Source organism: Frieseomelitta varia, unplaced genomic scaffold (assembly GCF_011392965.1).
Source record: "Frieseomelitta varia isolate USP_RPSP 00005682 unplaced genomic scaffold, Fvar_1.2 scaffold_175, whole genome shotgun sequence".
In the NCBI taxonomy this organism is placed as follows: domain Eukaryota; kingdom Metazoa; phylum Arthropoda; class Insecta; order Hymenoptera; family Apidae; genus Frieseomelitta; species Frieseomelitta varia.
Window position 1 is genome coordinate 295,737 of NW_025109472.1, and position 27,925 is coordinate 323,661.

Below are 27,925 nucleotides of genomic sequence, written 5' to 3' on the forward strand. Positions count from 1 at the left end.
TTATATATAATATAATATAATATAATATAATATAATATAATATAATATAATATAATATAATATAATATAATATAATATAATATAATATATTATATAATATATTATAGATGCGATTAGATTTTATTTCTTTATCTAATAATTATGTAGTTTTTAGAAGTTCAAAGAGAGCAACGTATTAGTATATTATAAAATATATGCACGATAAATGTATGTACCAATTAGTATTTATTTAATGATGAATGTATTCATAATTTGTTATATGCTCCCCATCAGAGAGTATTGAACTTTTAAATTTCCAATTTTAAAGTGAGTGTTAATTTTTATTAATAAGCACTCGAGGAGTTAATTATTAGATGTTCAATTGATTTTACAATTTACTGTCTCCAACGTTCCAACGATTCCAGTTCCCTCCAATGTCCCATCGCTGACAAATCGTATCCAAAGAGCGTTGCTGCTGGATAATATTGGAGGCGGTGGTTGGTTGCCACAGTATCTTCCGAGAAGCTCACTGAGAGGTCCAGCGCCATCGCGAACCTGAACGATGTGAAGGAAAAATTGAAAATACGACATAAGATATCTATACACTCGCACTCGAAAAGTTTTAGAACACTTTTTATCTTCAATATTCAGTATTTTTTAATCGTACGCTTTACAGATTGTGTAAAATTTTAGAACAAATAGACATAGCATATCTTTGGAAATTTTTAAACGAGGACGTATCTTTCAATTTTTTATCCAATATTCAATATGAAGAATTTCTTCGATCATTTTGTGAAAATAGTTGAAAAATTTTAGAGGTTCTTCACATAATACGTGAACAGTTTTCTTCTCTTAGCTTGTACAGAATTGAAATCCAAAGTTTCCTTTTCATTTCTCTTTTACTAACTCTTTTGTCTAAAATCCGAATAGATAAATCTTCAAACTCTTCTCATTTGAAAAAAAAATCCTCTATATTTTATTTTCTTTTACATCTCATGTAAAAAATTAATATAGGAAGCAAAGTTTTACCTCGAGAAAATCGCCCGTGCACTCGTTGTCACCGGTGGCACTTTTGTTAGTAGCGTTTCGAATGTCCATGCTATTGATAACGAATACGATATTCTTTCCCTCGGATGCTCTCACGTTCCAGTGGCAATCTTCCATACTGTCATACGTCGCGTCTTTTTGAGTCCTGAACGTTTGACTTTGAGCGGTGAATAAATGAATCGCACCGCCGCAACCTGCCGCGGCGTTTTTTACGAACAGCACCTGAGACATCACGAGAGAAATAAGTTGTAAAATAATTAGAAAGATGGAAAGTTCGAATTGAAAAAAAATGTCTAGACTGTGTGAACATTTACGTTTGCGGAGAAGCCAGGGTAATGGCGGCTGTCATCGGTGACGAACGTAATCAGCATCGAATTGGAGTTAGACTTAAAGATTGGCAAATGTTTCGTCAAGTTTCCACACAGTATGGCCAGTCTGTTCGTTTCCACTGCATCCAAACCTTCGTAGATTCTCACGGAATCGAACACACATCTACAAAATATTATCTATCAGTTTTATTATAAATCGTGTTTATGATGTGCATCGTGGAATGTCAAGTACTTACCTGTAGCTGTACTCGAGCTCGAATCTTTCGAAACGAAGAACGACACTCTTGTCCGCAGGTGCTTGGACTTTCCAGACGCACTGCATTTTTCCGAAGTACGAGCCACCGATCAATAAGCTTTCAATTTTTCCAGGCTGCGTTATCGTTCCGTCGCAATCTTTTCGAGAGAAACATAAAAACGACGTCGAAATTTTATCGAAAGTTAATTCTTCGACGATGTTACTTATAATATGTATAATTCGTTGACGATGTCGTTTTTAATACGTACCATCGATATAGTATTCAAATATGAAACCACTTCGTTGAATATATTGATCGGTTCTAAAGATAATCTCTGCACTGTCCGAGGACTTTATCATAGGTGGCTTGTTCTCTCCGCACCAAATGTTTTCCTCTGTCGAGTATCCATCGCCGTGTTTGATCGTCAAGTTATCGAAACGGCATTCCTTGTGATCTTCGATTAACAGAAATATCTCATGATTAGTCTCAATCATGTTTGTCACGTTTCGTAATATTAAATAATAATTTATGCTCCGAGCAGTTTGAAGCAAATTGAAATATCCATAATATCTGGATATTGGTGGTTTTTTTTTTTCTATACTTATCTCTATTACTGTATTTCATCAATATGTGAGTTATTATCCAGATTTTAACATTTCTTTCCTCATACGTATGTTTATGCAATTTGATATTTTTACAAATATTCCTAGTAAGAATCGGAATAGAAATAAAAATTAAATAACGCTGAAGAGATTTCCACTCTGAAACGAAATTGTCACGTTTAATTCGGAACGGTGTGGGTACATTTTGCATTCGACAGATTTGTAGAAATCTCAAATTACCCAGAAATACATAATCACCCTCAAGTAAATGAAATTCCGGCTAAAGGGTTAATAGGTTAGTTAGTTGATCGCTCGTCTGCATACAACTTCGTTGCTTCAGCACTTACTGTGTTCGATCTGGAATTCCTTGAACTTGATTATGATGCTCTTGCCTGGCGCCACCAGTGTGTAATTGCAGAAAAAGTTCGGCGGGTAGAAATTCGGATACGACGGCGACGTGATGATATTTCGGTGATGGGTGACCTCGAAAATTCCACCGCAGTTCTCGTGCCAAACGGCGCGGAATCCGTCACCCTGTATCGCCTCGTTCGAACGGAACATCACTTTCATGCGATTGCTGGTCGAATTGAATGTTGGCGGCGTGTCTCTGCCGCACACCTTCCCGAGATCCTTCCACATTTCGGATAATCCGTTTGTTTCTTTCACCCAGTCGAATATCTGTGCCGGAAGAAATATTCTCACGATGAAATATATTCATAATTCTGTATTATGAAACATCTCGTGTAGTGGCTGACGTTATTTATGGCAGATTACATTCATGTTATAAATGTAAATTCGTAAAAGAAAAAAGGCAGAAAAGCGTGCATCATAGAAGAACTTAATAAATAAAATTTAAGAAATTAAAATATGAGATATGACTTGTTTATATAAATATAAACAAATATAATATTGTTTTTGAACATAAAGTAAGTTCTTCCAATTACGTTTTCGTGTTTCTTAGTCACTGGAGATATTATTAAAATGGCCTCTCAAAATTAGCAGCCAAAAAAACAAGAACTTTTAGAAAAATTTAGATATATCATATCATATTGAGGCACTAAAAGCTACTAAAAAACAAAGAGAATTTAATCTAAAATTATTTCTCACTCAGCTTCTTGAAATTATACAACAGTCCGAGATGATATCTATAAATTAATAGGAATGTTATCATCAAAGAGATGCGTCACAATAATTGAATTAGTCTTCGTTATAAGTTAAAAATTATACTTATTCATCTTTCACACATCGCTTTCAGGGGCATACATTTTCAATGAATAAATGTAATCGTCAAAAGGTAATATTGTTTGCTACACGTTTATCAGTTTCGCGTCCATTTCTCGTTGGACAGCAATAATAACAAAATCAAACACGCACGGTGCCGTTAATTTTCATGTTAACACCCGAGGGCCGAGTTCATCGCCACGGTGCAACGGACTTCATTACCATGCAAATTTCCCACGCACCTGTACGTAATCCTTCTCGCAGTTAGGGCTGCTCTCCAAATTGAAACGATCAACGAATACCAGGCCGATGTGGTAACCGTTGTCCGCCGTTATTTCCCAGATGCATTCCGCGTTGTTCGGGTACTGCGCCGGGAATCTGGTGGACACGTGTAATAAAATTACCGATAAATGAGCTCGATCAAATATTTCTTCAATTAATCGCGCGTGCAATCACGTACTTGGGCGACGAGAGTTCGCGGCTGGTGCCGTGAATCGCGCCCCCGCATCCGTTGTTAGCTGGCTCTAGCACGAACTCGAAGTCGTTCGGATCATCCACCGCCGTGTACTCGATCCACAACTGATTAGACGTGCTGGTGATGTTGTACGGCTGAGTGCTTCCGCAGAATCTGCCGATCTCTGGCGACAACGGTCCACCGTTTCTAAGAAAACGTATCAAAGGAATTTTTTAAAATCGAAACGCTGTATGAGTGATTAGAATTCTTCACCTTCGTAATGACAAATTTTTCCTTTTTATTTCCTTCGTTATTTACTTTCTCGCGTGTCTTGTATTTCGGGTTCTTTGGTACAGATTTTATATATCTTTAATTATCCGAGAGAAATTTTATAAACGTACCACAGACAATCTTCAGTAATTATTTATCTTCCAACGAATCTCGAAATTTTATATATTTTGAATCATCAGTATTTTCTAGACTGTCTGCTAAGGTACTCAAATTTTTATATTTCAAATATAAATTATTTCAAGAAAATATATAACATGAAACTGAATCAACCAAAAGATCACGAGTACCAGGACAGAGATCTCTTTATGTTTCGATTCAAATTGAAATATTTTTAAATAGAGAAATACAAGTAAATTATCGAGAAAATACTCAGCAGAGTTACAGATGAATCGTTTGTAATGAATCATTCATTTTCAAAGTACCTGACACTGATGTAATTCTTGCCACAGCCACCCAAATGAAGTCTGTTGAAATGGAGCTTGATCATTTCACCATTGTCCGGATAATTCGCGTGCCAGACACAATTAATGGGGTAAGATATATTCTTGGGTGCTTGTACCACGTGTGACAACCCGCGAAGAACGCCACCGCAAGGCTGCCATTCATACTCGAGCTTGTAGCGCATTGATTTTCCATAAGTACCGTTCACTATCTGCAAATTTCCAGACAAAACTAGCAAAAATGTATCCAACACCATAGCGTTCCTTTCGTTCGAGCACTTACGATCAAGTCGTTAACTAGTTTAGGACTTCTTAAGTACACTGGCTCCGAGTAGTTGCCACAAATCATACCGATACCTTAAAAAAACAGAGATACGTTTGTTACATAATTCTACTCTATATTAAACTGTATATTCTTTAATAACTGTATAACATAATAACTATTATATTATATTTATAGTCTGATTACTTTTCAGTAAATTTATTATGCATTAGTGTGCGTAATAGTTTTATTACGTGATTGAACCATGTACAAAGTGCTCATGCCCCAGTATTAAAAATATTAAATATCCTCCTCCCGATAAAATCAACAGAGGGCTTTTGATACTATTTTGAGAAATAGCTTCTCATGAAATTAACAAAATGAAAATCTTGGAACACGTGACAATTTGTTGGAAATGAATAATTTTACCATTTATAGCGATGTACTGGTTATTGAAGCAAAACTTGGTGGAGGCGCCGAGAATTCCGCCAATTGCGCCAGTTACCCGTATCGACAATGTCAGTCCGACGTTGCTGACGTTTACTAGACTCTGTGGTGCTTGTATGCTCCACAGACAGAAGTATGACGATTCGTTGAACGGCAGATTCCTTGGCGCCGTCAGGTTTCCTTTAATTTCGTGTATCTCTCCACCGCAGGCTGGAAATTTCTTTCGTTAATAGAATCGTCCATCGGATGACAATAATTTCGATTCAAACAATAGAAATAATTCTATAAAATAATAATCGAAAGAAAACGATGACATACAAAATGATAATAACATATGCATATGTAGTAATATAAAAACAAAATAACATGTGAAATGAAATATAAAAGAGAATGATGCTTTTGAGAACATACGAGCTGGCGCGTCGGCATAGTAGCGCAATTTGAAACCACGATACCCTGGTGACGAATAGTAGCCGATCATCATGGTATTACCCGAGCTCGTTATTACTCGATCGGTTGAATTTGGTCGTATTAACTTGATCCTGGATCTAAAGCGGAAATCGTTGTAGAACTGCCGAAAAAGACAAGGGAACAAGTAAATAATAAATTGGTTGGATACTGTTAATTAATATAGATAATAAATCAATGTCGATCCGAAAGATTAAAAGAACAAGCAATAGAAAAGGAAACAATATCGATGTATAATTATAGTTAATTGATAGAGGAATATTATATTATAGTATTCAATTTATTAATCTTGAGATATATATATATATAATTACATACAAATAGATCAAACATATTTATTAATATTTAATATTATAATATTTATATTAATATTATAATATTATAATATATATATTATAATATTTAATATTAAACTGAATACATATTAATAATTATATCTTGATCGTTTAGGTTTAAAATTAGAAATTGAATTAAACATACATATATATATATATATATATATATATTTTCTAAGATTATTTATATGTATGTAATACATCTCAAGATTAGTAAAGAATGATGTGTCAATAGGAATTATATTTTTATATTGTAATACACAAAATGAATACCTTGTTTTAATAGTTCCTCAAACTAGCTTTTAAAATAGTTACGCATTCATCAAGTAGAAATTATATTTTTTACAATCTGCTCTTTCAATTTTTTTATATAGCCACGAAACAATGAAAAACTGATTGGAAATTTGTTGGTAATTACCGACAAAGCGTACGACATTCGCGTCTCGGACATAGGCATGATGTCCAGGTCCTGTATCTCAACGACTACGTGATACCCTCTCGGCAATTTAATTCTCCAGTCGCAATAACTGCTTCGAAGAAATAGAAACAGAGAAGATCAAGTATAACAGAAAGTTTGACTTCGTACAAACGATTTTCAATTACGTACTGGGAACGCGTTGCAATGTTGGGGTAGCCATTCGACTTGATCGTGCCTTGCATCGCAGTGAATTCACCTCCGCAAACTGCAACCAATACGTTATTTATCGTGGCTTCGTTTTCACTTGGAACATTACACGTTTTACTCACTTTCTTGACTGGCGGTGAAATTAAGACTGAAACCTCGGTAGGTTGCATATTTGATGTTGTCGTTTTTGAACGTCACTACTGCTTCGTTGGATGCCGTTTCGATAACGTCGGGTATCAGGAAGCCGCAATACGTTCCAATTTCATTGCCTGATAAGAAACAGAGAGAGGAAAAAATTGCAGACAACATTCAAAAGAGTTCTAATGAAACTAGAATTTAAATAATTAAGGAGACTATATCACTTTAATACTATACACTTTCTTCGATTGTTACGCAAATACCAATAAAGACCTTGGAGAGCTATATTTTCATTTCATTTTGATATTATAGATTTAATATATAACACGTGTTATATAATATTATATAAAGTAACATCACACAGATAAAACATTATAGATTTAGGTCTTTTCTCGATTTTTTTCATCACTGAGACTCTTGTATCCAATAGTGCGATTGGTTCGCGTCGAGTCTGACCCGTACAAGTCTGTTTCTACTTACTCTTATTCATCGGCAGTACTTCCGTGATCTGCACGTAGTCCTTGCAGATGTGGTGACCAGGCAATTGCAGATCCAAAAACGAGAATTTCAGCGTGTGATCTTCCGGAGCGATTATTCGCCAAACGCAAGTCTGATTTTTTGGATAAAAGAACGGATAATTGGGTGACGAGATGATACCGCCAATGCCTCTGATTATTCCACCGCAGGAATCTATAAAAATGACGCAAGACTTTAGAAAAATATGCCAAAGATATGCGTATTGGAATTAGCTTAGTTAATGACTAAATAAATAGTGTCTACAAAAATATTCATTGAACTCATAAACGTGTTAGAGAGCGACTTTGCGTGAAAACGTAAGACGACAAGAGTGGATCATTTAAGACTTCGTTTTCGAGAAAATTAAACTTGAAAACTTTCTCGACTTGAACTTTATCTCCTTTTGAAATTTGAACGCAAGAATAAAATTTACGTTTATTATTCGTTCGTGTCAGTCATTTTTAAATTAGTTGAATTCAAGTGCATTGAACAACTCTCTCAAACTTTATTTTCTCAAGAAAGGAAAAAAAAAAGAACTGCAAATGAAAAAGTATTCTTTCTTCTCGACTGAATTCTTCACCCTTCAATAAATACACACTGTGTATATTTATCAAGTCGAATACAATGAAAAACATACGAAAGAGGACAAAATTTATATAAAACCATACCCTTAATGGAGAACACAGCTTTGAACCCGTTCTTCGGCTCCGGCACGTCCGTGTAAAAGCGAACGTACATCATGTTCTGTGTACTGATCATGCTGCTGGGTGCCACGTCTTTGCAGTATCTTCCAAACAGTTTAGCGCTGTCGGTTCCACCGTCTCTGACCTCGACGTACTCCTTCTCGCAACTGCAAATCAAACCGTTTCTCTTTCTCATTGCTCGCAGAATTCGAACGGCCTAACACCCCGAGTTGAACTGTTCGAACATCCAAGACTCACTTCACGCTGGAGCTCAGGTCGAATCTGTCGACGAAATGGATGAATATCCTTTCTCTGCCAGGCGCGATCGCTGTCCACGTGCACTCGGAATACGGGGGCGGTATGTTGGGATAATTCGGCGTGCTGATTTCCCATTCCTTCTGCTTGTTCGACAGATAGAACTCGCCGCCGCAATTCGTGCTCACTTCCCTGTGAATATGAATTCATCGAAATTCGACGATGGGAATTTTTTTGAATGTGCGAACGTGTCGCGAGACGTTATTAACAAATAACTGTGATCACCTGTACGTTAGTTTGAACTTGATGTTGGTTCGATCGCCGTGCGCTTTCACGTACAGGCGATTTCCGGTGGTTTCGAGGGGCAGTGGTGCCACGGAACCGCAGTATTTTCCAACACCGAGCAAAGGCGACGACGCTTCCCCGCCATTTTTCAACTACGAGAACAGACAACGAGGTATTGAAGTGGTATTCGAAATCGTGTAGAATTACAATTGAGTTACTCGATAAATTATATATAGTACGATGTGGTATTTAATATTCGAGGTTGACTGCGACTCGTAAGAACCATATTGTCAGGAATTTATTTATTATGAAGAGATAGCGCGAATATTTCGTGAATTTCAAATTTTGGAATTGATCAACGTACCGTTTTCGATCGGTCTTGAAATATTATAGCGAGAATTCAAACAAATTAACGTATTTATTGTAATAACAAAAACTTGTTATGCGCGGACTTAGAAATTGATCCAGGGATTCTACAGCAATTACAAAATAATTCAATCCGTAATTCTCATTTAATTAAGTTGCAACGTAATTCGTAATCCGGGCCTCTCGTTCAATTAATTTTGAATGTAATTTCTAATTACGTTTGAGGTGTAACTACAAAGTACAATGTAATTAAATCAGAATTTCGAATCGAGGGGAATGGAGAAAACGATTTAAAAGTTTGAATATAACAGTTTTGTGACTAGAATATGATCAAGTTATTACGCGATTGAAATACAATGTAATTAAATTACATTGATGAGTATTCAGTATCTTACGAGCTTTTCGATTACTTTAGTTCAAACAGTGTCGTCGTCGCGAAATAATTTTTAAAATGAGCCACCACTCTGCTTTAGATTCTTATTTCGAATTGCGAAAAGATATTTCAAAGTAAATCCAATCTTACCATGAGGTAATTATCGGTGCATGTGAAACTGGGCCCTTGTGCTATCGAAATCTCGACAACCTTCACTTCTATCATTCGTCCAGGCCTCACTGTGACAACCCACTCGCAGAGAACTTGCCAACTACGTGGCAAGTATCCTTTGCTCAACGTAGTATTATTAATCTCGATCACCCCGTTTGGCCCCGACATCTTACCACCACAGTCTGAATCGTATTCGAAAACAAGCATAAAAATTCTGTCAGATTGTTGCCAACGAAATAGCTAAATTTTCGATAAAAGTCTACAGCTTTCTTCAAATTGACGTTCGATACACTTCGACTATCGTAAAAGTGTTACAATTAAAATCTTTAATCGATCGTTGTTCATAACATTTAGTCTGTTTTTAAAGGTTGTGTAGTTCTAATGTAGATTTTTATTTATTTTTATTAATGCTACGAACAACTTTCTACATCGTTAGGTTGAAGTTCCAAGTTGATTAGAAATTAATTCAGTGCCTTCTTCTCATTGAAGGTTGAAAGTTTGAAGAACTCGATAATTATTAAATGACTCCTCTAAAATTCAAGAAAAACTTGTTCCACTAGTACTAAATGATCTAAAAAAAAAAACCAGTTTCTTTAGAATCTAGAATCTAATTCTATTGGAACCAATAAATAAATGGCTAGTTTACAACAATTTTCTTCCAAAAAATAATACCATTATTAGCCTCGAGCTAATTCGGTGTCAGATCAATAAAAGAGCAGATCGAAAAAAGTATTTAAAACAGCGTTACCTCGGTAGACGTACGCGCTGAAGCCGGTCTTGTTCAGATAGCTGTCCGACTGGAACTTCACCGTCATCAGGTCGCTGGCCTTTATCCACGACTGTGTGGAATTCGAGAAACACAGCGTCTGCAACAAAGTAGCGCTGTTCTCGGTCGCCAGTGCGTTCCCGTCGTAGACGGCGACGAAATCTGCCGCGCAATCGCTGGTTTCTTCCAAGCTCATTGCCAGTATCCTCAGCATCAAGTGAGTTCCCGGCGGAGAGATGAAAATCCAGGAGCAACGAAGATTATTGTCGTAGCCGTTCGGCCAGCCAGGCGAAGAGAATTCGTAGCTACTGTTCTGCACGTCTGTTAGAGCCACTTCCACGTTGCACTCTGACACTGTTGGCAGAACGCGAGAGGATTACGTTGGAAGGATTAAGAATGTTACGTTTCAAAGTAGAAATTAGTTATGAAGTGACTGCAATTTCCCGAGTATTGTCCCGTCTGTTGTTCCGCGAGACTGTTTGTCACCGAACAACTTTTATTCCACGCATCTCTGTGCAATTTTCTTAAAAATGGAAAAAAATTCTAGCTTGGAAAGAAGAGGAGAAGTGAGAATTTTTAGCAAATAGATCTCCTGCAAACTATAGATCCGAAATTTTGTTGTGTTACATTATATAAATGTTTATCTCGAAAGATAACTTTTAGCAAAATGAAACAATTGGACAACGATATTTCGATACTTCAAGTGTTGATCGAAATCTTAGTAGTTTTAGGGCTAATCAAATAACGTCAACGACTGACTGGAACTTACGTTCATTGTAGACATTTCCCGTATAGATATCGTCGACGTTTTTCGGTATTTCGAGCCAGTTAAGAGCGAACCAGTTGCCTCGCTGAAGGCCAGTGTTAACCATGGTTGAAAATTGTATATTGACTACGTTACTGGACGATGTGATGGGCTCGGGCACATCAATGCCGCAAGCGTCTAGCAGAACAGGCGCCTCGTCGTTGTAACCATCGTACACCTGTCCAAAGCACACGAGATCGAAGTTTGTTTCAAACGTTTCCGGTTATGCGATTTCCGAGTTGTTACCATTAGAATGTTACAGGGATATTTCTCCATCAATTCGTTTATCTTCATTTGCATGGAACAGAGTTTGAGCGTACACGTTCTATATTACACGCGTGCGATACACGCAGTGTGCCCTAGTTTTGACGTAACAATCTTCCGATACAGTAAGTTCGTAATTTATGAAGCACACGTGCACGAAGGCAACTTTCGAAGAAGCTTAAAGAAATCAAAAGTCTAAATCTAAAGATTCCACGTTTTTCACTTATATTTGCACACATAAAACATCCACGTATCTCCAGTAAAAGATTCACCAAATTCAAGCGTACTTGAAAAAAAGAAAAGAATACTACGATTTTACGAAAAGCAGTTTTAAATGAAAAGCGAGCTATTCTTTTGTCACCTGCTATGAAAACTGACCTCCTACAAGTTCGCATAAACAGACAGCCACGGTACTCACCCTGAGATAGGAGAAGCACATCGAACTGAAATTCTCGGTGTATAGATCGGTGATCTCGATCCGAATGGTCGACCCGAACTGCACGGTGATCCTCCACGAGAGTGTCTCCTCCTTCCTGTAGGGAATCGGATAGAGCGGCGAGGTGATTCTTCCTATCGGCCCGCTCAGCTCGTCGCCGCCAATCAGTTTGAATTCAGCCGCGAATCCTTTGCCGACGTCGTCGCCGTCACTCTTGAACTTCATCCACAATTTCTTCGACGTCCGGACCGTTTCCGTGCTCGTCCCGCAGAACGTATTGATCAGCTTGCCGATCCCGCTGTCCTCGCGTATCTCCACGTAATCCAAGTTGCAGTTCTCGCTCTGCTGCAGCTCGAAGTCGGTGAAAGTCAGGCTGAGTTTGTTCCCGGGCGAGTTCTCCAGGATCCAGATGCACTCGGCGTTTAGGGGGTAGCTGTTGGGATAGTTCGGCGAGGCGATCATTCCCTCGTACGAGTTGTACGTTCCGCCGCATGCTGCAATTCGAACGACCGAGTTCAACTTCTTTCATGCTTATTGGCTATTGATCGATCGATAATATTTTCTGGATAATATTTTCTAGTGGCTCGCGAAATTTTATTAACGCCGTAACGCTCGAGTCTTTGTTGCATTGGACAAGCTTGAATTAAATTTCTTGAAAAGGTATGTAATAGTTACAGAATGTTTGGAGCAAGTGCAATTGCTCACGAAGGTATTCGAACGATTTGCAGGAAATTTTTATAAATTGCATTATGTGAAATATATTTTGGAGTTTTAACATTGATATTTTCGTAATGAAACTCGTACGTGTATTGTAATTATATTGATCAAATTTCAGAGTCTAAAATTTTTCCTAAAATAATTTTAAGTCTGAAAGGATATTTGGTACAAATATAAACAGTGGATGCAGACAAAAAAGTTTAAATTTTAAATTTGAAAGAAAGTTTATAATTTAAAATATTGTATTTAACTTTTTTTAAATATTATATTATTGTATTTAAAATAATGTATTTATCTATGATACCAATTTAAACGTTCTCTTGTCTGTATATACCGTACAACATATGTTACGACGTACACAAAATGCATAAAAATTCGCAATCTACTCTTCTGAAAATACAGTCAACGTTGAATCCTTTATTCAAAGTTAACATGTAGCGTTTCCAGTATCGAAAAATCTGCCAGACTGAAAAAGATATCAGAGCCAATAAACAGAAGTTGCTTACCTGAATTTAACACGGTGTAAGTGAAGGAAACGTTTCCAAAAGTAAAAGAATGGAGATTCACGGTGAGCGCGTTCCCGTTGCTGGTTATCGGCAGAGGTATAACGTTGGACGTCCATTTGCCTCGAGATGGCCCGTCCAAACCTTCTCCCTCAAACACTTCTACGTAGTTCCAATTTTCGTTCCTCCCCATATCCAAATGCGTGAACGTCACAGTGACATGGTCAGCTATTTCCAAGAATTAATACTCGAAATTTTTGCAAGGTAAAATTATTGACCAAAGGGGTGAGATTACGACGTCATTTAATTTACGTATGAAATTACTCAGTCTACAATCAGTCACAAGTTGCAAATGCAATCTCATCAACGACAAACCCAATTTTTCTCGAGAAAATTACGTATCAGACGGAAGGATTTCATTTCTGATTACTCGTAAATTTTACCTGGATCCTCGGCGATCAATATCCACGCACAGTTCCAGTTATCGTTGAAGTCGGTGGTGTAACTTGTGGATGGCACGATGTAGCCTTGATCGCGCACAACTATACGAGCACCACAAGCCTTGTGATACGACGCTTTGAATCCTTTTGCTGACAATATTCTGTCCGTCTTCATAACAACCAACATCTCGTTGCTGCTTGTCACGTAAGAGGGTGGCAATTCGTTTCGACAGTGGGTGCCCAACAATCGTGAGTCAGTCGTCGGTCCGTCGTATATCTGTCGAAAAAAAATCACAGTCTTTCATTAATTTCATCTAGCGAAATTAACCTTTGATCTTTTAATTCATTTCTTACAGACACAGTTTACTAACATTCGTTAATTTCTTCTTGATTTTACTTTTGCTAATTTTCGAACTTGCTTGTACAACCTTTCGTAGCTTCCGTTGTCGTTTTCTATTCTTTTAATTTTTTTCTATCTATTTATTCAAAGAACCCTTCGATACAAAAATAAATAGGAACGCAACCAAAAATAAATGAAATGGAGGTTAGCAAATACAGAAAATCAGTAAGCTATAATAGATCAATAACCAGATTGGACTAGTTTAATATTTCAAGCATTCTGTTTCTGAAAGATGTAAGAGGACTAGAAAAAAGATCCAAAGCAGTTGGTTAACTGAAATAAATGAGTATAAAGAAGAACCTTAACAATTCTAAAGAATCAGAGATACTTAAGATAAAAAGATACATTAAAGTAAAGTCTTCTGTTGTGTGTCTAACCTGAACGTGATCGTCGGTGCAATTCCTGCTGTCCTCAATGTCAAAGTCCAAGAACGTGATATTGACGACGTAATTCGGATCGACTTGTATCAGCCACTTGCAATTCTGTCTGTTCGGATAGTTTTTCGGGTAATTTTTCGAGAATATGACGCCCGTGTCGGTGGTGAATCTGCCGCCGCAGGTAACGGGTACGCTTCTGTAACTGGCGTTGAATCCTCGCGTTGCATACGCCACATCTGACTGGAACTTGATGAACATCATGTTCCCGAAGCTGGTGTATACAACAGGTTTCGGCGAATAACAAATTTCCACTAACTTCGGCGCGTTCGCATCCTCGCCGCTGTAAATTTGCAGTTTATCGAACATGCAGTCTTTGTTCGTCTCGGTGTCTATCTGCAAGCATATCGTAATAACAATATTAAAGAGATTATTCCATGTTTCTTCATATTCATAAAGTCATGTTGTCATTGAAGGACTAAAGTTCTAAAAAAAGCGTCTATTTAAAAATGTTTGGATTTTTTTTCTCTTCCAAGGCAATGTTTGTATGTACTTGAGATAATCTCTGATGGAAACACCTAATGAACATTTTCTTATTTTAATTGTACGTAAAAATAAGTATTCTGTTCCACACTGAGAAAGACCAGCTCCTTGTAGTTATAGAATTTATTTAACATTCGGCAATGGCGACTTTTTCGAGCAGTAAAAAGTTGTATGTGGAAAATGAAGATCGTTATCACACGTGTATTAAATTTGGTCATGCTTCAATTCACGGATACTGAAATACACAGATACGTGTGTATCAAATTATATCTACATTACCATGTTTGAGTTTTAATTTCTGTGATTATAAATATGTGACAAGAATATAAGATAGTTACATACGTAATTTCACAAACAAAATTGATTATATTATGATATCAATATAAGCTTTCTGAGAGTCGAAAAGTTGTTGCAGCAGAAAAGAACCATCTGCTACTAGGTTATTCGAAATTTATGTTGTTTCTTTATTCCCAGAATATGTTTTCTACTTAAACTCTATTTTACTTAAAATGTCACATATTTGTTCCCGAAATTATGAATATTAGAAATTATGAAATTACGAAATTGGAAATTGTGAAATTTGTACATTAAGATATCTTCTCGTGCATAAACAATCACATGAAACCTGAATATATCAATATGCGTTTTGACACGCATGTACGCGTGTATTAAAAACCATACGTTCGAAATCGCGATCTCTAATTGAGATGCAATTTGAGAGATACCAACATCGTGAAGAGTCAGCTCGACGCTGTGCGAGTAGTCGACCTCGATCAGCCACTCGCAGACTACGTCCGTGGGATAAGCGGACGGATATCCGGGCGAGGTGAAGGAGTCGAAGGGTCTTGTCAGGTGTCCGCCGCAACCGTCGACCACCCATTCCAGTCGGAAGCCGTTGAAAGAGATCAAAGCGTCAGTAACGAACTTCACGAACACTTGATGCTCCTTCGAATGAATCTTGGCCGGGAGAACGTCGGAATCGCAGAGTTTCGCGAGTTCGTGGGACGGTGTGTCGCTGAAACCCTCGGACACTTGCAAATAGTCGTAGGAGCAGGTGTTCTCGTTGACCGGCCCTTCGAGATCGAAATGAGAGAACGTGATGTTGACCCTGTTACCTATGGGAACGTCGATCGTCCAGCTGCAGTTGAGATTGTGCTCGTACTTGTACGGGAAATTCGGCGACTCTATCGACCCGTAGAAACCGTGCAGTTTGTTCTCGCATACTGTAAGAAAGGAACACGTTTGCTTGCTGAGAAAATTAATAGATGAAATGAAACGATCCTAATGAGTGAACTAATGAATAGTTTAGAGAAGAGAGAGAGAGAGAGAGAGAGAGAGAGAGTAAAATTTATTGTTAATAGGAGAGAGCTTGGGCAAGTTGATACGTTCTTCGGTTTTTAAGAAATGTGCTAAAATATACATTGGCTCTTTTTTACATACTGCAGTTGAAATTTCGAGGAGAATGTACGCGACGAAGATAAAGAATGATTAGAAGTAGATCGGTGAAATTTAAACGTATCGATTTCAACTGTTCAGACACGTTTATTGTAATATAACTGTATAAATGACAAAGAATTTGATTGTCAGAATGGACGATAAAGAATTGGTCATTTTCCAAATTTAAGTAACGATTAATGTATATAAATTGGTATCATCTTTACCTCATACGAGACAAGTTGCACATTGAATCCATGAATCCACACGTATCAACTTATTCTGACGAGGAATCATTATTCAAAAATAATTTCCATGAAAAACTTCGATACAGGGTAAATATCAGTGAGAACCGACGGCAGATGGGTCAATACACCGGATTCATTTAAGAGGGGAACTTTAATGCGGGCCGCTGAGGAAATCGACTCACGTGTTTCGTACTTGAGATGGAAACCGCGACCAGAATTTGTAAAGTCGGAGCGGAACTCTATGTTCATCATGTTAGACTTCGTCTCGATGATTTTTGGATAAGGGTTGCCGCAGTATCTCTGGCTGTTCCGGTGATTGATTCCCTCGGATATCTCGATGTAGTCGTATCTGCACTTGTCGTGCTGCTCCAATTGCAGATCGACTATTAGCAATCGTACCAAACTGCCGGTCGCCACCACGATTTTCCAGTAACATTCCGCTTGATGTAGGTACGGTTCCGGGTAATTTGGAGATATGATGTCGCCATAGGCAGCGTTCAAAGTTCCACCGCAGCCTGAAACGACGAAAGAACCGGTAGAATTGACGTTAGGTAGATTCTTTTGTTGATTGTACAAAGAGTGATCCAGAAAGAGAATTTTAACAAACAAACGGTTAATATAACAGAAAATATAACAGAATATTGCAAGTACTTTTATCAAAATTAATATTGAGTTAAACAAAGGCGTGATTTTATAAATGTATTTACTTCACTTATTATCATTTAAATTGCAATAATTTGTGTGCAGAATATTTCGAGATTAGTATTGGACATCGGTTTAGTGTTACTCTTTCGATTCTGGAATTAAATTTGGAATGGTGGCTCATTATGGGATATCGATAAGAGTTGAGCCAATAATTAGTTTTTGAGATAAAAAGAATTATGTTAGATTCTGAACTTGGTTAAATAATTGAAAAAAATTATTCCCAAAAATTCTTAAATTAACTTAAGAATAAGTTAAGAATAAGTTAATTTAATAATACAAGAAAATATGCAGTATTCGTACGCATAGAAGCTTTACTCATTACAAGTTCCATTTAAAAATTTTTTGTTATTAATATCTCATCGAAAACTAATCATTTGATGTCAAATTCGGTTCCAAAATCGAAGATATAAAAAAACAGACGATTTTTTTTATGTCACTCTTCTTATCTTATCTATTCTTCCTTCCGAAAGAATTCGTTTTACCTATCGTCGTGCTGTCCCACTCTATGCGAAATCCAGCGAATGATCTCGTCATATCGGACACGAATTTCAGGTATACCTGATTGGTCTGACTTATAATTTCCGTGGGGATATCGGTCCCGCAGAATCGTCCAAGTAATGGAGAAGTTTCGTAGCCACCGTTTCTGACAAATAGTTAAGAAAAAAAAAATCATATACTTTCGTTTCAAACGTGTTAATCAATGCAAAAAAAAAAAAAAAAAAAAAAAAAAAAAAAAAAACGCGTTGATCGTTAATTATAACTGATTCATCGGTTAGAAGAAACGAAAAGGAATAGGAAAGAGACGAAATCGAGAGTTCACCTGATTTCTAGATAGTCAAACAAGCAAGTGTTATGTGCTTCCAGATGGAAATCCGTCACATTGAGGATCACCCTTTGCTTGTGCGGCGCTTCGATCACCCAACTGCATTGCTGTTTCCCCGGATATTTCCTCGGATAATTCGGCGACTGTACGACGCCTGTCGTCTTAATAAAATGACCACCGCACACTTTGCTGGCGTCGATGAAGAAGTACGTCGCGGTGAATCCCTCGCGCGTTATCGACGAGTCGGAATGGAACACCAACGTCAGTTCGTTCCCTTGCGTCATCACTACCGGCGGCTTCTTGAAACCGCAGAACCTGTGAAATCCCTCAACTTAATTCCAAACAAGTTGCAAGTTCAATCGTCGAATAAAGAAGAATTTCGCACGTACGTTCCGATCTCCTCCCTGTTGTACGACATGAAGTTCTCGTACACTTTGACATAGTCGTGCCGGCAGCGAATGTTCCTTTCCAGATCGAACGACAGCCAGCTGAGCTGCACGATGTATCCTATCGGGGCTAGTATCGTCCAGACGCACGTTTCGTCGTTCGGGTATTTTCCTTCATCGGTCGGTGTCTGAATCGTTCCGCTGACCTCCGTGTACAGTCCACCGCACCCTTTCAAATAAATCACTCGCTACGAGCTCATCGAACAACTTGCAATTTCATAGATGCCAGATTCGCAGCAACCAAGGTTGGTATGTGTGTTGTGTGAACGTATTTGTTGTGTATTGGTAATTAGGAAAAACAGAAGATGAAACGAGTAGTATGGTGTGTGCGTCCAAGGTGTGATGAAGATACGGACGAGACACACGTACATTCTGTTTACTATTTGATATTTCATATTTGTCCTCAGCCCTGACGTCGAGTGATTGAAAAATAAAAATGAAGTGCGTAGAAATTAAAAAAAGGAAATAATTATACTGAACTGTCCAAAAGAAGATTGCGTGATTCCACGTATTAATTTTAAATTTGGTCCCATCACTATGTTCGTTTATCTTTTCTTCCATTTTCGCTATTGCATACTTACTGCTCTGAATAGTCGTGTAGTTCGCCCGGAAGCCACGTCCTAGTATCCTGTGATACTTGAGCAACATGACATTGTGCGTGGAATAGTAGCTCATGCCATCGGTGGAAGTGCCGCAGAGACGCGCAAGACGTGTGGCGTTCACGTTTGTGCCGTCGTACAGGTCTAGATAATTATACCCGTAACAATCGTTTCGTTTCCCAAATGACTTAGGGATGTTGATGTCGAGCATGTTCAACACGATTCTTTTGTCCGGCGGCTGCCTAATCTCGTAGTCGCAACTCTCGAAAAGAGCGATCGAGGCCGGGTAGTTGGGTGACTTGATAATTCCTGAGTCGCCGGTGAACACCTGGCCGCACGTCGTACTGTACGAGAGCGTGAAGCTGCCGTACATTTTGGCCTTGAAGACGATGAGCAACACGTTCGTGTTCGATCTGACTTTGGAGGGAATCATGGAACCGCATAGTCGTTGCAGCAACAATGACTCGCTGGTATCTCCGTCGTAAACCTGGCGAAAATTTCCAAACGTTTCTGAGATGTTCAGACTGTATTTTGAAAACTTAAACTGAAAATACTGTCTGTAGAAATTAGTTCGATTGCATCGAACTTTACCGTGCAAGTTACACACATTTGCAGATTGCTGAAGGAACAACGATACATTCTTTAGATACGTAATTTAGATACATTTGACGTAAAATACGTTTTTATGTAAAAATTTGAAAATTCGAGGAATTTGTACAATTATTGAACAACGAATGCAGGAACTTGTTTTACAAAACGGAACGATCAAGAATTTCACTTTCCAGTCGCTAGAAATTATCCTCACGGACACCGTTTTCATTTAAAAGAAGCCTAGTTTGAGACTATTCAATTTCATTTTGGAGTTCGGAACTGGAGATACCTCGATCTGTTGCATTCGACAGTCGGTAGACGTGAGCTCGAACTTAGGCCAAGTGATCTCTATCCGCTTGCCAACGGGCATTAGGATTTTCCATTCACATTCTAGCTCTTGGTTAGACAGTGTAATCGCGGGGCTGTTAATGGTACCGGTCGGAGTGGTATACACGTCGTTGCAACCCGGAACACCTGAAGGGACGATTTATAACTCGCTGATTCGTTCGAAACAGAAGAAAGTAGGAATTTATTCATTTATAAGGTAGAATTTCAGTCACCTTCGATGATAGAATAGTGGATTTGGAAGCCAGCGTCTTGTCCGGCGCTGTCAGAGTGGAAATAAATTATAGCTTCGGAAGCTGGCACCACCAGAGGCGGTGGATGAGTGTGATTGCAGTAAAGACCCAGTCGTTCGTTGTGTATGGTGGTGATCTGGGAAGAATCATGATAAATGCCTGATCATTGACTCAAGATCACTTTTAACTTTCGATAAATTAATTAAATTAAAGCGTTTGTAAATAAATAAATATTTGGAGGTAATAAATAATAAGATGCAGTATATAGCTCAAATTTATTGTAACTTAATTATTAATATTAAATATGCCGATATTGATTATTAAATTCCATTCAATCTCTTCAATTTTATTCAGCGTTCAGTAAGAGCTTATCAAAAGTCAAAGAGTCCAGTGCCAACAATAAATTAATAATGCATGTTCCTTCAAACTTTGGACGTTATGTAATTATTTTAAACAAGTAGATTGTCCGTATGATCTTCAGACAAATTGTTGGCCTAAATATTCAAAAGGTTCGACAAAATTCTGTACTCGAAGTGAAGTGAAAGGCTGACTTACCTCGAGGAAGTCAGCCTCGCATGTTGGATGTTCTTCGAGCATCAATTGACCGAAATGGATCTGTATCCTCTTCGAGGGTCTAACGGTAATCTGCCAATAGCAATCTCTGTTCGGCGGATACCTTCCTGGTGATCCAGGCGAGCTGATCGTGCCGTAATCGTTCGTCAAAGTGCCTCCGCAAACCGGCTTGATACTGTCCCAGTGAAACGCGAACCCGTCGTGGGATATGCTGTTATCAGAGTGGAACCAGAAATACAGGGAGTTGTGCGAGGACACGATATTTCCGTTCCCGTGTGGCGAAGTGTTGCCGCAAAATCTGCCGATCATCTGACTACCGGCATTTCTGCCGTCGTGTATCTGAAACGCGTCAAAAATGTAATAAAACACGTCTCGGTTTCTCCCGATTATATCGAAATTTAAAAAAAGAGAAATCACGCAAAATATATATCATTGGAAGCATCATTAAAAAGTTGTAACAAACATGTAAATGACAACGAATGTTCTTTGCACCGATGTAATATTTGATGTTCTAGCAGAACGAAGAATATCAATCATTCCTAGTTTCAATTTCAAATGTAATCAATTAAGTTTCAATGCTTCAAATATCACAAGTGAGATATCTGTTTACTTAAGAATCATTGTTTCTTTCGAAGATGATTCAAACTCGAGAGTTTTAAGATCGGTGGACGCGATATACCTGTAAGAAGTCGTATTTGCAGTCGGTCGATTGTTCGAGATTGAAACGGTCGAACGTGACGTTCAACACGAGCGAGCTGTTGGTAATTAGGACCCAGGCGCAGCTCAGTCCATGCTGATAAACGTTGCCGCCGATCGGGAACTCGAGGTGTCCCACGGTATTACGGGACACGCCGCCGCAGGTTTGCCGGGGTGTTTCGCATCTGTTGCCGGTGTACGACGACGGACAATCGCAGGTCGCCGCGCCGTTCGACTTCACACAGACACCGTTGTTTTTGCACGGATTCGGTGTACATGGATCCTTCACGGTGCACGTGTCGCCCGACGAGATTGGGAACGACAGCAGTCGTTGGCTAGTTGTGCCGGTGTAGCCAGCGTGGCACACGCAGCTAGGGGTGCTTCCCAAGATCAAACAGTCTCCGTGCCCGCACGGATTAGTAGCGCAAGGTGTATTAACATGGTCGGTGGATGGTTGACAACCGTTTGGACCGAGTCCATCACCCACCATGCCAGCTGGACAACGACAGATCACGTAGGCGCTCGTGAGAGCCGGATTCTCCACGCACGTGGCAAATGGATGACAGCCGCCGTTGTTGATGGCGCAGCTACCAACGTAGACGCAGGTGACACCGTCGCCACTGTACCCCTTTGGACAGGGACCGCACATTCTCGAACCCTGTTGGCAATTATGTCTAATGTTCTAATTTTGGATTTCGTACATTCAACAACGAACAATATTAAAAACAATTTTTCGTGTACAAGCAATTCTCCATCAACCTCTTTTTTGTGTATGTTCTATTTTGTTTAAAAGTTTCTTCGATTGATGTGCCAAGTGGATACATACACTTACGTTTATTTAAACTAAATTTCGGTCAGTTCTTGTGACTGTAACACTGACAGTGGCTTCACGAACGTGTTATACAAAGACGATAATGATTATAATGAGATTAATATGTAGAATATTGCCAGAGTCATGAATGTTTCATTAAATTACCATGGTATTGATGCACTGAACTCTGGGGAAGGTGCTGCAACCTCCGTTGTCCACCAGACACTCGTCGATGTCGGTGCAGTAATAACCATTGCCGGAGTAGCCTTGAGGGCAAGCATCGCAGAAGAACGTTCCCGGTGCATTTCGGCAAGCAACCCAAGGATTCACGGAACACGGCCTGTGGTTTCCGGCGCATTCGTCCACGTCTTTGACGCAAGCTGGATTAGCGCCTTCGGACTGCCAACCCTGATAGAAACATTAAGCTTGGAATTGCACGGTGGAAATTACGAGAAAATTACGATGTTACGAAAATTAAGCGTCTCGTCGTATATACCTGGTCGCAAATGCAAGTGTAACCGAGCGGTGAACCAGGTTTGCTGACGCAGACACCGTGACCGCAGAGTTCGTTGGAATTTTGCGTGTTGCAAATGGGAGTTTTCTTTGTGCAATGGAGACCGAACCATCCTGCTGTACAGTCACACCTGAAAATAAAATTAGTAGATATGTCATGAAACAATCATTTTATTAAGTATCACGTTGGTTGCTGCGTGATACTTAAATATTTTAAGACGGGATGTATTTTGACAAAATATTATATTACAGTGACAGTGAAAGCACACTTTTCTGGTTATTTATGGTTGTTTATAATTCTTTTTCTTTGTAAAAATATAAGATTGCATAAACATTTGCAGAGAGACATTAATTAAGAACCTGTACGATCCTGGAAGATTATGACAGGTAGCTCCATTTTGGCATCCAAGATCTGTTCCTAACAGTCGAACACACTCGTTTACGTCTATCACGCAATTTGGACCCTGTAATATCGCCATAAATAAATATTTATGGATAAGACAGATGAGGTAGTTAACTGTATTAGTATTTTATAATTCACCTCCCAGTTTGACGGACAATGACACTGATATCCCTCGTAAAGATCCTGACACGTGCCGCCATTCTGACAAGGATTGCTGCTGCACTCGTTTATTTTTAATTTCGATTCTATCGATTTTACTTTTTCTTCTATTCGCCGTACCTAGAAATACCTCAATAATTATTTAATATTCGTTGTTAATCCTTGACTTATGTCACTGGATATTGGAAATCATAATAATTTAATCTTGCGTTATTTAGTTCTGGAATTTTCAATTTGATTTAGTTTGATTTAATTCCCATCGCAAAGAACTGATGCAAACTAAAATTAAATTAATCCAAAATTTTAGTAATCTAACGAAAATTATTGCAATCATTTATAATACAATGATACTGTTTCAGAGTCAAATCATACAAAGATTTAAGTAGAACGTTCATACATACTCGATGAACCATCATCCGAATCTTCAAGCTCGTTCCTGACTTAGACTGCAAACGATTAATTGAATTAAGTATCAACTATTAAATATTCCTTAACGAAATGATTCCTTGTGTCTCAAACGATACTTACCTGATTCGTCGACGAAATATCCGGTTGTAACGTGCTGTTCCCTTCTCCGAATCCCTTCAACGCGGCTATTTTTTTCTCCAAACCTTCCGGACCCTCCACGAGTTGCATCAATCGTTGCAAATTCGATTCCACTTCGGCCAGGTATCCGGTTTTCCATCTTTCAATCAAACGTGTCGCGCTTTCCGCCTAAAGGAAAAAGAAAAAAAAGAAACAAATTGCCTCGTTAACGAGTAAAGTTAATTCTTGAAAAAAAAAAAAGAATTCTCTCCACATACGGAATTCGCGACGTGAAGTAAATTAATTTCGTTCACGTTCAGGTAGCCTTTCCCCAAGATCTTCAGGGTGATGTTCTTGTCCTTGGCAGCGGAAATGAATAGATTTCCGTCCCGCGACTCCAACACAGGCCTGGAACGCGTTAAAAATTACGTTTATGCAACGTCTCACGGGCAGGAAAGTTTCTTTTTCTCTCGGTGAGAGATCGGATCTTCCGGAAATTGCGTTCGCCAGACCTTTCGTCCATCCATGCCGCGCAGAATCCCAGCCAAGTCAACAATAACCATTGCGATCTCGTAGCCATGTCGCCACGATGTTTCGAAGCGTGCTCGATCCAATTTTTATTGTAACATCACCTGCCGGATGTTACGCGCGATATCTTTCTCGTTTCGAAGTTCGTCGAGGACTGCATCGAATGATCAGAAACTAGGCATATCTTCGAGTGAAAAGTGGGCGTATTTCGTGGACACTTATCGATATCCACCCAGTATCGGTTACGTTCGGTTCATTGTGGTACGAGTAACTTGGTTCTTCTTTTTCTTCCTTGCCTTCTTTCTTTCTTTTTTTTTTTCAATAAAATATATCCCCTTAAAGAGTGTGTCTTCCGAAGAAGAACAATCGAAGATAGCAGGTTCGAGAATTTTAACGTTCGATTCGAGTTTAATAAGTTCCTTCTAACTTTTCTTCCTTTTCTTTCCTATTGTTCTTTCGTTTAAAACTTTCTTTATCTTGGAACGTTACATAAACGTACGTATGTGTGTTTTCTTTTCCACGAAGAGTTTCCTAGTAATTTTTCAACATATTAAGATAAAAGTAAATATAAAACCTTTAACGTGAAAGCATTATTTCGAGCTGATTTTCATCTTGAAAACTGCACGTCGAGGAATAGAGAATAATGATTAAATGGAATAAAAATATAGCGTTAAAAATTTTAAAATATTCGCAGCATTCGAGATGAATGGTTTATACAGTATTGGAAATTAATCGACAGATTCCGTTTTATCGTGAACTTTGTGCCAATAAAAATTCAATAAAAGGCTCGCGTGTAAACCGGCATGCTGAAATTGAACCTCGATCACGAACTATAATTTTCGGTCGAGCGATCATTTTTCAGTTTACTCTTTCATTTCTTTTTTCTTTTTGTTTTTTTTTTTTTTTTGATATAAAAAATACATGAAAAATGAACGAAACATTCGATTATTTAAGCCGCGTAAGCAGTGATTTCAACGCGTTCGTGTCCATAATTCTACGAATTAAAATTCGAATTAAATTTTGACTTAAATTTATAAAAATATGTTTTTTTTTTAAATCTTCAAAAATAAACGTTGATTACAATGAATGTACTGTATATATACTTTCGCACGTGAGGGCATTTTTTGAAGATACAATTAGCAATTTCTGTTCCTCTGAATCAAATGTTTTCGATAAAGGAATCTTAAATAAGGTAAATAGGATGATACTATAAAATGAGACACACTTATATTTGATAAAATAAAAGTTGCCCCACAGACAAAACGTACAAACGTTCTTGCGAGGTACTCAAGAACTTCTATTCAAGCTATTTATTTATTTGTCAATTAGCTTCTATTTGAACATTGTAAAAAAGAAATACATGTCAAATAACACAAAGGAGGTAGGTGATAGCACAAAATGAAGAATGCACTTTTATTGTAACATAACATCTCGTAAAAGTATGTAGACGAAACTATTATACTGTCAGCGTGTTAATCTCTTTCTCTTTCTCTCTCTCTCTCTCTCTCTCTCTCTCTCTCTCTCTCTCTCGCCCATTTAACATCTTACCCATACGCCGAAAAATCGTCAACATGTTGCATCGCGTTGCATAGAGAGGTCAGCATAAAACCGATACAAGACTTAGGGCAGCGGGGTAGAGGAGGATTCGCCTGGCGGTGATTCGAAATTCGGCGCCAAAGCGGCCAGTGGGCGTCGCAGCGGCGCTCGATGCGCCGCCTGGCGCGGGGATTGGGAAGCCGCGGCGCGTTCAGAGTGATCGCAGAACAGCCGTTCTCGTCGAAGCCGGACAGTATGGCTTCGGCTGCCGGTTCGTTCGCGTTAGTGGCGTCGATCCACGGTGTTACGGTGCGTAGTCGGCGGCGGGTGTGCATGCTCCGTTTCCTCCGAGCGAGACACCGCGCGTGAAAACGTGGACATAGGACGAGGTGGTTGGCGAGAGGATACGCGGACGATACGCGGGACGAGGCACGACACGGGCGAGACCGGGGGCTGGCACGCAGGCAGAGATGCGGCGAAATGTGAAAATTGTGTTGCTGCTGTCATGCGCGTGGATGTTCGCCTTTGTTTACTACTACCACACGTCGCGGGACACCAAGGTATGTCAATGAATGATCGTTCGTTGCGAGTGTGATTCCGGTGCGTGATCTTGGCCGCCATGTGCGCCAATCGGAGCGCAGCACCGCGCGAACATACCACGCGAACGAGGCTCCCCTTTTCGTTGCGGGTAACAAGCTGCTCGAATTCCTGTCATTCGCCGTGCACGGAGGGAAAGAATCGAACAGGCGACACGGTTGCTCGGGCTTTCACTTTCTTTCTACGAACTGTTGAAATTCGCGACTCCATTCCAATCCGCGAGATCTTCGTTTTTGCGCGGGACGGTGGCTCGTGACGTTTTGACAATGGATACGGAAGTGACGTAGATACGATGATTTTCGAAGGGAATTGTCGTGTTTCGCCGTGGAAATTCTTTCGGGCGATCGTAGATTCACACGTTGTCTCGATTTCCCTCACGACGAAATTTAATTTGCGAAATTTGTGTACTGTCTCGTCGCGTTGGCGCTCGCATCGGTTCCATGTTTGAATCTGGAACAGGCTATCACGTGATCCGTTCACGTGTCACGTGGATGTTAGGAATTGGAGTTCGCGAGAAACGTAATGCAAAAATACGGCGAATGGTTAACAGGCGTTAAGTCAGGACGTCGTGTTGTGCTGCTTGAACCCTGCCGCCCTTATTGGCAAACTACGACACGTTCATGCGACTTTATAAATGACACCAGTGACCGATTCGCAGAAACGCGATCGGTCGAGATTATTATGTGTACGAAAGTAAGTTTCTTTCTGACACAACAGGCTCGTAACTTGACTTTTCGTGTACATCTAGCTACGTTTACGATTCGCATACAGAATATTACAACAAGGTTCCTGAAGAATAAAATATTCTTTAACCTCTTGCGCTGGAACGACGTGCTACGCATGTCGAGAATTTTTTGCTCCAAAATTGCAATATTTTCTTAGTTTCAAGTATATTTAAGCATAGCCTGGTCAAAACAAATAATAAAGTAATATTTATTCCTTCTCGATAATTTTTATCCAGTGATATCGAAAAGAAAGCGACGAATTATTGTATACGGTTTGGTCACTCGTTATGGTCCGCAATCAGTTGCCAGCGCAAGTGGTTAATCGAGAGATTTCGTTTTCTCGTTCATTGATTTTGAAACTGATACTTTCTTTTCTATTTAATGTAGGATGTATAAAAATGTAAAGCGTTCTAAAGTATAGCATTCTTTGTAATATTTAGTAGAACAATTTATTATTTACGTTTTAATCATATTCACATAAATACGAATCTAGATATCAGTTTGGTTACCATTATAGTTGCCTATTATCCTAGATATTATAAATAATAAGACTGTTACTATTTCAACTAATTGCATATACACTTGATATACAGTTTTAAAATCAATATTCTCCAAAACGAAATTTCCTTTAAAAGTATTTTGTCCTTCATTTCCAATTAACTTC

General features: G+C 38.8%; 2 protein-coding genes across 5 annotated transcripts in view; one reads left to right on the plus strand and one right to left on the minus strand.

The window, feature by feature from the left end:
- LOC122538712 (cubilin) overlaps positions 1-24,564 on the minus strand; it is a 29,000-nt gene extending 4,436 nt beyond the window's left edge. The window contains exons 1-44 of one of the 3 annotated variants that reach the window (XM_043673019.1): positions 24,388-24,564; positions 24,154-24,283; positions 23,879-24,064; positions 23,752-23,790; positions 23,330-23,470; positions 23,149-23,252; positions 22,772-22,919; positions 22,441-22,683; positions 21,448-22,122; positions 20,751-21,107; positions 20,178-20,331; positions 19,907-20,091; positions 19,009-19,513; positions 18,371-18,596; positions 17,979-18,296; positions 17,641-17,801; positions 16,636-16,968; positions 15,501-15,994; positions 14,232-14,624; positions 13,458-13,731; positions 13,018-13,242; positions 11,777-12,288; positions 11,059-11,272; positions 10,272-10,643; positions 9,503-9,705; positions 8,614-8,765; positions 8,332-8,520; positions 8,059-8,240; positions 7,355-7,564; positions 6,859-7,005; positions 6,719-6,794; positions 6,530-6,641; positions 5,720-5,879; positions 5,291-5,518; positions 4,883-4,956; positions 4,582-4,811; positions 3,875-4,075; positions 3,657-3,792; positions 2,541-2,871; positions 1,860-2,045; positions 1,592-1,748; positions 1,341-1,518; positions 1,009-1,248; positions 372-534 (exon numbers count right to left, since the gene is read on the minus strand). In XM_043673019.1, coding sequence (XP_043528954.1) covers positions 372-534; positions 1,009-1,248; positions 1,341-1,518; positions 1,592-1,748; positions 1,860-2,045; positions 2,541-2,871; positions 3,657-3,792; positions 3,875-4,075; positions 4,582-4,811; positions 4,883-4,956; positions 5,291-5,518; positions 5,720-5,879; positions 6,530-6,641; positions 6,719-6,794; positions 6,859-7,005; positions 7,355-7,564; positions 8,059-8,240; positions 8,332-8,520; positions 8,614-8,765; positions 9,503-9,705; positions 10,272-10,643; positions 11,059-11,272; positions 11,777-12,288; positions 13,018-13,242; positions 13,458-13,731; positions 14,232-14,624; positions 15,501-15,994; positions 16,636-16,968; positions 17,641-17,801; positions 17,979-18,296; positions 18,371-18,596; positions 19,009-19,513; positions 19,907-20,091; positions 20,178-20,331; positions 20,751-21,107; positions 21,448-22,122; positions 22,441-22,683; positions 22,772-22,919; positions 23,149-23,252; positions 23,330-23,470; positions 23,752-23,790; positions 23,879-24,064; positions 24,154-24,283; positions 24,388-24,455 — 10,012 coding nt within the window. In that variant the 5' untranslated portion in view covers positions 24,456-24,564. Of the gene's footprint in view, positions 1-371; positions 535-1,008; positions 1,249-1,340; positions 1,519-1,591; positions 1,749-1,859; positions 2,046-2,540; positions 2,872-3,656; positions 3,793-3,874; positions 4,076-4,581; positions 4,812-4,882; positions 4,957-5,290; positions 5,519-5,719; positions 5,880-6,529; positions 6,642-6,718; positions 6,795-6,858; positions 7,006-7,354; positions 7,565-8,058; positions 8,241-8,331; positions 8,521-8,613; positions 8,766-9,502; positions 9,706-10,271; positions 10,644-11,058; positions 11,273-11,776; positions 12,289-13,017; positions 13,243-13,457; positions 13,732-14,231; positions 14,625-15,500; positions 15,995-16,635; positions 16,969-17,640; positions 17,802-17,978; positions 18,297-18,370; positions 18,597-19,008; positions 19,514-19,906; positions 20,092-20,177; positions 20,332-20,750; positions 21,108-21,447; positions 22,123-22,440; positions 22,684-22,771; positions 22,920-23,148; positions 23,253-23,329; positions 23,471-23,751; positions 23,797-23,878; positions 24,065-24,153; positions 24,284-24,387 lie in introns of all 3 variants that reach the window. The other 2 variants (XM_043673018.1, XM_043673017.1) reach the window with 2 other exon arrangements.
- Positions 24,565-26,157: 1,593 nt separating this feature from the next.
- LOC122538708 overlaps positions 26,158-27,925 on the plus strand; it is a 127,769-nt gene continuing 126,001 nt past the window's right edge. For both annotated transcript variants that reach the window (XM_043673006.1, XM_043673007.1), the window contains exon 1: positions 26,158-26,499. In XM_043673006.1, the coding sequence (XP_043528941.1) occupies positions 26,445-26,499 (55 nt within the window). In that variant the 5' untranslated portion in view covers positions 26,158-26,444. The remainder of the gene's footprint in view (positions 26,500-27,925) is intronic.